We start from the raw sequence: 11149 nt of genomic DNA, 5'->3' as shown, positions 1-11149 counted from the left end.
TGGGACAAGAAGTTGTTGATGAGCCCATTGTTTGGTTGCGGTCCAAACCAAATATTGCTTGGACAACTACTTTGCATTTTGAGCAATTTATTACGCTCCTTACCTGTGCTGGTAATTACAATAACCCTGGTGATTTAGTGCGCTGGGAAACATTCCAGCTTGGAACTGCCACACAGCTTGGCTTGAGAAAATTTGGGACTTTTTTTCCAGATGATCATTGTGCGCATTCTTGTCTGTGTCCCCTCACATTGCTCAGAGGGCTTTTGTCACTTCCCTGACCATTTTATCCTGGGCAACTTCTCACTGTTTCAGATTCTCCGCATTCCCTGTGTGAGACCTCACTAATTTCTGCAAGTGTTAATGTGGTTATTGGGTGAGAGGAGGGGAGCGAGCACATCTGAAAGGAATGTAAGAAATATAAACAATTTTATTAGCACGACCACAAAACTGTTTTTTAATATATGCAGCCATTTACAAGGAGGAAATACACAAACAGAAAAAACCCACGGGGGAGACATGGTCAGTACCAGTGAGCACAGCAAACTGTCACAGCTCACGTCGGCAGCTTGGAAGCTTTGCATACAGTCACTTTCCTCCTTCTTGACTCCACCATCAGGGCTCAATGGCAAACACCAGCTCCCAAAAGTACCCTGAGGTGATGGAGAGCCCGGCATTAAGGCGGTGGGGTGCCAGACGAGCCCTGCCGCGGCGCTAGCGACGATGCCAACTGGGTCAGGGCCCGCGCGATGACGGAGAGGTGGCTGTTCATGGTCCGCAGCTCCATCAGGATGTCGCTCACGTTTGCAGACGCCTGCTCCGAGCTCGGAGGCATGCCGTGGGATGAAGATGAGGAAGCAGCCTCGGGAGCCCTGTCTCCCACGGGTGCTGCCTGGTGGTTTTCCTCCTGGGAGAGCCGGGGGGATGTGCTGCTGCATTGTTTCACGTCATCCAGGGAGCCCGTTCTTGCAGGTGGCTGGTCTTCCTCCTTCCCTTGAATGGTGGCAATAGTCGCTGAAGCAAGGAAGGGCAGCCAGTTGATGAGGGTGGCACTTCCAGGTGGGACTACTGGCAAATAAAGTCCAGGGTGTAGGGATGGAGTTGAGGCAGGTGGTGCAGGAAGAGAAGGAAGGTGAATGGCAGCAGAAGAGGATGGTGGGACAGGAGGCAGTTTGGGATGTAGAGCTGCGACACAAGCAGGTAATGGTGGTGAAAATGATGCAGTACCAGGGTCAGAGGAAGAGGAGGGTGATGCTGGAGCTGTGAAAGGCCCAGGTTCTTCAGAAGTTGGTGGTGATGTGACAGCAGATGGAGCATCAGGAGTGCAAGGCTCAGAGTCTGCAAGAAAGATAAGCTGTGATTGTTGAGGAACACATGTACTTATATACATGGACAATTCACTGCTGCAGTTTCAGTGAGACTAAGCCTTTTTGACAAAAAGGGAGAATTTTATTATCTTCTAGTGATGCTCTCTGTAGGCTGGCTAGAAAAGATATACCTAAGACAAGAGTATGTTTTAGGCAAATGTGCAACTAAGCATTAGAGGTATAAAATAACCTTGCATTATCATTCTTTATCAAGCTTGTGCACTGTCTTCAGCATCTTTTTTCTGGTTGATATCACATAGATACATATTAACTATCCTGAATTACCTACTGTGAAGTCCCAAACAGGTATTGAACTTGATCATAGTGACCTAACTCACTCACTCATGAAGATGATTAAGGACTGCACCATCTATCATATGAAGAAAGACAGTTCTGAACTCCCCAGTATAAGAGGGACATGGAGCTTGTAGAGAGGGTTCAGCGTAGAGCAATGAAGATGATTAAGGGACTGGAGCATCTATCATATGAGGAAAGACTAAATGAGCTGGGCCTATTCATCTTGGAGAAGAGAAGATTTATAGGGGATCTTATCAATATGTATAAATACTTGAGGGGAGAATGCAGGGAGGATGGGGCCAAACTCTTCTCAGAGGTGACCAGTGACAGGACAAGGAGTAATGGGTATAAATTAAAACACAGGAAGTTCCCCCTCCGTGTGAGGAAGAACTTCTTTTCTATGAGGGATACAGAGCCCTGGAACAGGCGTGGAGTCTCCTTCTCTGGAGATCTTCAACATCTGCCTGGATGCCACCCTGTGCCACGTGCTCTAGGTGTCCCTGCTTGAGCAGGAGGGTTGGACTAGATGATCTGTAGAAGTCCCTTCCAACCTTAACCATTCTGTGATTCAGATCTCTTGTAGAGATGCAAGGGTCAGCTCCTGGAGCCAAAGCTAATCACTGCTTCATAGTGGCTGCCACATTTGGTGCTCTGTCTAGAATGGATCAGTCTACACCAGAAGCAGCAAAAACTGGTTGGTGTATCAGACTGTTCAATAATTTTGTTTTTCGCTTTGGGACATGACAGAGTTTACCCAGTTGAAACTGGTTGTAGATTCCTGCCTGTAGATGTTTAATGACCTCAGATATAAAAAACAACAAAGAAGAGACTGAGCAAGAAAGTGTTGACGCTGTGCCTCCTGGCTTGACACCCATCCCAATTGGTAAGCAGTCCAGTGGAGCTCATTGAATGTCCACTGAAGTCATTAGAAAGACTTTTGTTTGCACTGAGTCCTACATATACAGTGTAGGACAACATAGCAGCTTCTGGGGAACATGCAAGACTTGGAGAGCCGGACTGCAGTTCAAGGTCCTGTATCCACTGTTGCCTAGTTGATAAATACAATAACGTAAGGATGATCCTGTTTTTATGGTAATTTTGAAAGCCAGAAACATAATAGGAAATATCAGCCTTTCAACAGCCTCCAAGATCTGAATAAGTGGAATTACTAGCCCATGCCGACGATCTTTATTTTAGCTTTGGGAACACATTACACAGAAGGTGGTGAGATGCTACAAGAACGGTCAGCCTAAGACAGATGGGTTTTAGAACTACTTCTGCTGCAATTAAGTACAAATTTTAAGGCACTTCTGTGGATACAAAGACAAAAATTAATAGATTTATCCAGGTTAAGACAACCTAAAGAAAGCCAAATAAAGAGGTGTTAACACCATACTACTATTATTTTTGGCATCTAAAAAATCTGGTGTTGTGAGAAATCCATTTTCCTTACAAGCTGCTTTGCTATTCTAGATAGCAAAATGAAACTGAATCAAAAGAAAATGAAGGTTTTCTTTGTCATTGCTATTACTAAACCAATTAGCCATTCAGCTGACAATAGTCCATCTTTGTTCCACATGAGACCACCATGTTTTTCCTAAGCAGATACATATGTTGGTTGAAGGGGATTATGACACAAAATTCAGCATGCCCTTATGTCATTGAAATTTTTATGGAAAGTTACTGCAGGTTCCTTGAAACAGTTTTCTTCCTTTGTTTACTGGCTTTCTTCCCAACACAAAGTCCCTGCCTACATAGACGCTCAATCCGTGTTCGCTAGAGGTGGGCTGAGGATGCTGGATGTTGGTTTTCCAAAGTGTTATTGATTGGCTTTGGGTTTTTGAAAACAAAAACAAAAATAAAGCAGAGTTCAAATCCAGGTTCTGTCTCCATCCAAACCACCAAAGTTTGCAAAGGGCGAGATGAAAGGTTCAGGTTTGGCTCAACTGTAGTGTTAACCAAAACAGTGTTTATGGTCCATATATAGCATGGCCAATCCCCATCTGCACTGTCCAAACAAACCAAATTAAGTGTAATGTTTTTCCATACATAGGAGAGCAGAGGAAGCTCAACAAATCTTGAGGTAAACGGATTTAGCAGCATGACAAATAACAATCACAAATCACTTTTAAATGGGTAATCGGTATAAAAATACAAATAACTAATGCAGACAAAGAGTACAGACAAAAATCTGGTCACCAAAGGCTCTTCTTTTTAGCTGTAATCTTTCCAAACATAGCGTGACTTCCCTATCAGAAGCCACAGCCTTGTCATCTCTCTAATCCTCCCTTAAGATTTATTTATGCCATGTTGTCTTTTAAACACACCTCGCGCAGCTTGATCAGGCTCCCATACTTCCATCTAAGAAATTCCATATGGGAGTCTAGGCATATGTGCAGGGCATATCCAAGACATGTGGAACTTATTGCACCACTCAGATTGGCTGTCTGTTATGCACACCCAAAATGACTGTTTGGCTGGATGTGATCTGACCAGGCTGCTCAACGTTTGAAGGCCAAACTCACAACCAAAATCACAGAATACAGAATTGCTGAGGTTGGAAAGGACCACTGGAGGTTTAAGCCAAATCCCACCCCGCTCCATGCAGAGTCAGCTAGGGTCAACTGCTTTTTCTCCATGGATAAAAATCAAGGGCTTTCAAGAAAACCCAGGAATATGGAGGTCCTAGGCATGATGAAGCATGATACAAGATGAGAAATGTGCTTCCCATACATGACAGGAAAATTCAATGTTTTTTACTTTCTCTTTAATTTTTCTTGTTTCATTTATATGTTGCATATCAGGTTTACTTTTTTCTTTTTTTTTTTTGATACATCCCCAGCAGACAACATTCTCAATTGGAGCATCCAGTGCACACTCATTCCTAAGGGAGGAAACAGGGGAATAATCAAATAATCAAACAATTTCACTATATCAGCTTCCAGACAGATAATTAGCTAAGTGAGGCTGGATAGAGACCTGCAGAGAAGAAAGATACTGAAGAAGAGGTGCTGAGGTGCACTGACCTTCTCTAAACACAACAACCCACTTGTGTTTGGTCTTTAAGAATCCTCCTGGACATATGGTCTACAGAAGTAGGTGTTATATCCCCCACATACAAAGACTGCCTGTTCAAGGTAGGTTTATAGCTTGGAAAAAAAATAGTTTAATACCTAGGGAAAATAGTCTAGAACCCAGAAACCTAGGTTGGAGATCCAGTTCATTGAAATAACTGAACTGTAAGTGTATAGTGAAAAAAAAAACTGAAAGCATCTACATTTGCTTGGTGCTATGTAGATGGAAAGTCCTCAAAGGGAGGGCTTTGACACAGAAGCTGTCTCTGAACAGCTTTAGAGTCACTTCTTCCCATTGAGGGCCTAGGGACCTTCATCCTTTAGGAAGATCAGTTACTGAGAATGGGATTCATGTCATCTTTAGCTCAGCAGATATTTATATCTCATACAGTTCCCTAGTCTTTCCTTATAGTTAATGGATTAAATAGACAGGTCTAGTGTCTAACATACCTCATTCTAAAGCAGGCTTCTGCCAGCAGGTCAGATGAATGACACCTTTATTGCTCGAATTACAAATGTGAATGTCCCCATCTCTTGGCTGACTATGAAGGAAAATGAGGTTAACTTAGGATAACTAACTTGAATTTGAATATTTTGCACTGGTAGTGCCTAAATTTAAAAATAGAAATTCCACCTCAGGTGCCTAAAAATAAGGTGGGTGCCCAGATTAGAAACAGTGGAGTCCTGATATTTACTGCCTTGATTTACTGCAGATCTCTTGAATAGAAAGTGACTGCATTTCTGTGTTTCCCATCTGCAGGTAATAAGGGAATACTTAAATGTTCCCACCCTTGAGAGGACTTTGGCATATTAAATACTCACAGGATGGTAAGTAGATAGGTGTAGTAGGTGATAGGGTAGTGAGAGAGAGAGGGCAGAGCAGCACCTTCAGTTGAGAATTTCCTGGTGTGTTTCCTGCCCACGATGACGGATGTTACCAAAAGATTAATGAGCAGGACTGTGAGAATGGGGAAATTTAAATTATTTTTAAAGGCATTTGTCTGTATGAGAAGAGCACGAACTTATCTTTTCAGTCAGTCTTGGCTATCTTAGCTGCTTTTGTTTGGCTGATGATTTTATCTGCCTTGCAGTCAAATTTCTGCAAACTCTGATTTTTCAGTCTTTTGTCAGCTAACAGGGGAAAGGTCTATGAACCACAAGGGAAAAGCAAGGGCATGATTTTCCTCTGACCGGCCTATTGCATAGGATTCTGTTCATCAACCATTTAGTTGGCATCCAGCACAAGCCACTCATTGGAACTCCATCAGGGAAAGAAGGCCCTCCTGGGACAACTCATCTCAAAGTACCAAGTTCTCAAGAAGAGTGGGAGAACCATGCTGTGGAGTGTCCCTTTCCCTTTGGCATTTCTTGTGGAACCTATTTAGCTACCTCAGATTGACTAAGTAACTCATAAATGGCCAGTTAGGTGGGCTAGATTCCTCACTTTGTGTATGGATCTAGCAAGTAAATTGCTAACAAATCAGAATACTAGGTGGGCTGTTTTACCTCTTCAATCACTAAGTGTAGAGATTTGTGATGACAGAAGGCGGGCATGATAAAAGCATGGGCATTACAAGGCACAAGAGAGTGGAGACTCTGGCCTCTACCGTTCTTCAAGACATGAGCAGAAGGTTGAGGAGGTGATCATCTTTCAAGTGAGTCAGTCCTGAACAAATGACTTATTTCAATGATAAGGATAGTAAGATGTTGAAATATTAGGGCATTTAACCCCATTTAATGTTAGGACAAACTACGGGAGACCTTTGTGCACTGTACTTTGTGCTCAAGCTTATCAAAAGGCTTTAAACCTGGCGGCGGCTGCGTGTGAGCAGAGTGCGTGCATCACTCCCGCTTGGTAGCGCAGCTGCTTCCCAAGAAAGTCTAAATATACTCGTGCCTCCTCTTTCTGGTAAGAAGTGAAACTCGAGTCCTAACAGCTTGTGGTAATTGCAAGTCTGATAGCAACGTTTACACAAGCAAGGGGCTTCTTCTTGGTCACGGACAAATTCTGTCTTTGGGATCTGAATGTGGCCTCTCCAAAAGCCATCCCTTCTGTGTACCGTGTAGGTTTCTGGGATGCAGAGCAATATTGCACACCACTACTGCTCTGTAGTTGAGCTTAGAAAGTCTTTGAGCTGGAATTCAAGTTTAGAAGGGATTAAATTAAATTTAAAATTAAATCAAATTAAAATTTCAGCATTGGATAAATGCATTACCAGGCTTTACATTAAAATAGGTCAGACCACTCCAGGGTCTGTGCTTGCATATGCGTGATTTCAGAAACTGAATCTGGTTCTAGATATTGCTTCTAGCACCTGTTTCTATAAGAATCCAATCAAATACAAGCTTTTCTCTGAACGCTCATGTAATTTTGGGTGAAGAGCTTATAAATGCATATAAAATCCACAAAATCCATAAAAGCATTAATCAAGGTTGCCTTAATCACTTTCAAACAGAACAAATTACAGTTGTATCCCAGGAATCCATGCTCTTCTCTACATACATGGAAATATTACAAAATATCATATGTACCAAGATAGTGCAATATGCAAAGAAAAAATATGAATAAATTATAAACTAAATAAATATAATTAAATATGCCTACTCAAACTTAGGGATCTTATACAAAATATCACTTTTTAAATCCTATCAATATATCACGATGCTCAAAAGAAGTCTTACTAGTCTTCTAATTTTGAAACTGAAATTCACCCATCACTTCCACCAAAAAATAAATAAAAGAGGATTTTTGGAAATAATTGTAGGTTACTGGAAATATGCTGCAAAGGGCCACATGACAAAGCCTGTTCCAGAACCAAGACCTGTCACCAAAAGTACCCCGACTCTGTCTCTGTTGTCAGATTAAAAAACTACTGGTTGAGTCAGTCCAGCAAGGACCTTTTTCTGCAGTCCTCTCACTTTTTAATCAGCCTTTTAACAAGTCACTCACTGCTCTAAAGATATTATTTTGCTTTTGAATTTTGGAGCAATAGAAACCTTTCTGATTTCACAAACTTATACATCTCCTGGAATTCTGCTTTTACAAATTGTGGTCTGTTTCTGGGCCTGTTTCTCTTCTTTCAGGTACAATATACTAGGCCTATCTGGACTGTGCTTTATGTGACTAATCACATTATGACTCCTGTGGAGTTGCGCTGTTTCAAAATTTCTTGAGTAATAGTCTGTTATGAGTACATACTTATTCCCATGTCATGCGAACAAATTTGTTCTCACAATTTGTCATGGGCCATCTGCTGTTTCATCTTTGCTCCTGGCTTAATTTCAGTGAGATTTTATTCACTCCCTGACAAAACGTGCATTTTTTTACTCATTTGGGACTGACTTTTCCAAGAACCTGAGGTCCTTCTCTGACACAAGGGCAGATTTTTTGAAGTGCACTGCAGCTTTGGTTATTTCTTACAAAATAGGAGATGCCCCGACAACTCTGTGGAGGAGGAATTGTAAAGGTAATGGTGCTGGGCAGTAAGTGCTTGCTCATGGTATTTGTTGCCTAACACATTTTTTCTGCTCTAAGTACTATCCAGATGTGGTTCACACAGGCTGCACTTCATGAAGTCAGACTGAAATAGATGAAAGGCCTTGAGAGATGTGCACAACAGAGCCAAGAGCAAAGCCCTGTTTCATCCTCTTCCCCATCAACAGACATTACCAACACAGCCCTCTTAAGACTTTCTTGACCATACTGGCTCTTTAATTCTTCTTCTTAGATGGGGGAAACCTGTACCCTGACAATACAGGTATAAGATACAGCAGAAAAATATGCTGTGTGTGCCTGACCCTCACTGATGAGGACCTCATCCGCTCTCCACCCACCTGTGGTCTCCTTTCCAGCAACTTGCTCAGATGGAGAAGTGGCTGGGGAGGGCGTTTAGATGCTCTGAAACAAAAACAAGACTGGCAGCTACTTCCAGAGACACACAAAAAATCCAGCAAGAAGAAGAAAATGTTGTACTCAATTAGAACAGACATCCACCCAGTCTTATATTTTTCTTATATTTTGTGACAACAGTAACTGCTGCCTCAAAGAAAGCTACCCAAAACTATACAATGACAGTTATGCCATGATCTGCCATAGAAAATTTCCCTGACATTTCATTAGTGAATCAGATTTTCAGTCCAGGGAAGACGTTTACACTGTCTGGTATCACCTTTTATACAATGAGACCAGATCATTGATTTAAGATCAGATTCAAAATGGCATTTACCTGACTGGATTACTGCTGTGAATTCTTGCTTATTTACCATTTTGAATGTGGTCATTGAATGCACTGGAGTGAAATTCAAAGGTTTTTTTCTTGTCTCGAAGAAGGTAGCCATTCCAAGATGCTTAATTGTTCTGAGAATGTTGTTTTCTTTCCCAAATAAGCACTATTGTGTTTCTGAATGCTCTTGTTATGTTCTCATTAGCCTTGTAAACATCCTGTCTTCATTCCACTCTCCTTCCCTTCCCTTCCCTTCCCTTCCCTTCCCTTCCCTTCCCTTCCCTTCCTTTCCCTTCCCTTCCCTTCCCTTCCCTTCCCTTTCCCTCCCTTCCCTTCCCTTCCCTTCCCTTCCCATTTACACAGCAGATTTTTGACACTAATTAGTCAGATACCATTTTATCCAAATCCACCCTGAGTTTACAGCCTGTAAACCTCTCGCAGTATCATTTCCCAACACCTGTGACCCTAGAACAAGTCAGTGAGCAGATGAAACCCAGCAGGTAGTAAGAGAGACAAAAGGGACCCAGCGAGGAACAATATAGAAAAAAAAGTCATACTAAGGTTTCTTCTTTGCTGAGTTTAGTTTAATTTATTTACCTCTGTGCTCCACAGCTTTCAAAGCAGATTCAAATGTTGATTAAACTAATGTAGTAAGCTGCTCCTCTTTTTTTTTCCTTCTTTTTTTTTTTTTTTTTCCAGGAAAAGTACGAGACATACCATCCAGTGTTACGGTTTTCGTACCCAATGAGTCAAGCCTGGAAATTCAATATATATGAGTCAAAGAGATTTCAGAATCTGACAAAGTGTCCAGCTAGGGCACTGTTCAGTCAGTAGTGGACAGACCTCTATTATCCATATGGCTTCTCTTGGGTTAACTAATGGAACAAATTACATCCAGCCTGGATTATCCTGAACTTGTATTAAGTTTAGGTGAGATTTTCCCTTTCTAAGGCTTGTCTTTCCCAATGTATATTACTATCTAACTGCCGCAGCACAAGGCTTCTGCTAAGTCTCATAACGTGTATAAAAATTTTATACCATAGCAAACCAATATTCCAGAAGTCCTTATCCACCAACATTTCTCAAGCTCTTGAAACTCAGTATGTAAATACAAGGGAAGATATAGAAGAGTTTCTTGTCCCACCTTGAGCAGGACCAAGGCTGTTTATCTTCATGGGTGAGCAATATTTGGGTGAAAGCCAGAGAGGCTGCGTAGGAGGCCATCATTAGATGCACAACAGAGCAACTCTGCAAGATTATTTTGACTGTTTCACTAACCTAAAAGTTTGCAGCCCAAAACCTGTTTGTCAAGCTGAAGGTGGACACTTTGGCTGTGCAGTAAAGAGTCCCTAGGTGATTTGAAGATGTCAGGGGAATGATCTTGCCTTAAGTATATGACAAAAGTTGAAACTAACTCACAGATTCCATTAAATTTTCATATATTTCCCAGTATGTTTCATCCCTAGAGGGATGGTGCCATTTTTAGGAAAATAATCTTGTAACAAAAATCCCCTGAAACTGCACAGCCTGAGGTGTTTTATTCTCTTGTTCATACAATGAGGAACCACATAGGCTATATCTATCCTACGAAGTTAATCCGGATGGCAGATATCCACATCTGAACACCTGAATTATGCCAGTCTGGACATGAGTTATTTCCCTGAATGACCCTACTGCATCTTAGTTGTTTCTGAAGTTACCCAAGTGTGTTGGGAGAATTGGAGGGGAGGAGGCATATCTCATAATTCTTTGTATTTAGATACTCTGGGACTCTTTCCCAATATCTTGTGTCAGATGTGGGAGAACTTGTTTACTCCAAAAAAAAAAAAAAGATTTAGAAAGGCTTTCGGGAAAGTCCTAAAAGATTAGACTCACTCGTGATCTAATCTGGGTCCTCACTGCAAAGTGGATGAGTGCCAGCTCATGGTCAGACAGGACTCTCCTCAGGTCTCCTGGCCTGGACTGAAATGACCTCCAAGTTCTAGTGAAGTTTTTAAGATGTGGACAGCGCAGAGTCAGTGCCCTAGAGATGTATCTTTTGCTCTAGCTGCTAGATATGCCCAGGCAAACGTGGCAGGAATCATGGAAATGCTGTCTTCACAAAGACATTTTGTCTCCAATAACATTTTCATTTTACACCCAAGTCTAGCCGGAGGTGAATTCTTTTGTTTAATGAAGAGCCACAGCTCCT

At 41.8% G+C, this 11149-nt stretch overlaps 1 protein-coding gene across 1 annotated transcript in view; it reads right to left on the bottom strand.

Moving 5' to 3' along the window:
- Positions 1 to 598: 598 nt before the first annotated feature.
- The window catches only part of RUNX2 (RUNX family transcription factor 2), a 145618-nt gene continuing 135067 nt past the window's right edge, over positions 599 to 11149 (bottom strand). The window contains exon 6 of the mRNA XM_088520112.1: positions 599 to 1335. Coding sequence (XP_088376238.1) covers positions 674 to 1335 — 662 coding nt within the window. The 3' untranslated portion in view covers positions 599 to 673. The remainder of the gene's footprint in view (positions 1336 to 11149) is intronic.

This window comes from Tinamus guttatus, unplaced genomic scaffold (assembly GCF_059628265.1).
Source record: "Tinamus guttatus ecotype Peru unplaced genomic scaffold, ASM5962826v1 Tinamus_guttatus_pri_ptg000080l, whole genome shotgun sequence".
Lineage (NCBI taxonomy): Eukaryota > Metazoa > Chordata > Aves > Tinamiformes > Tinamidae > Tinamus > Tinamus guttatus.
Note: the sequence above shows the minus strand (reverse complement) of the source record. Positions and strands in the feature narration are given on the sequence as shown.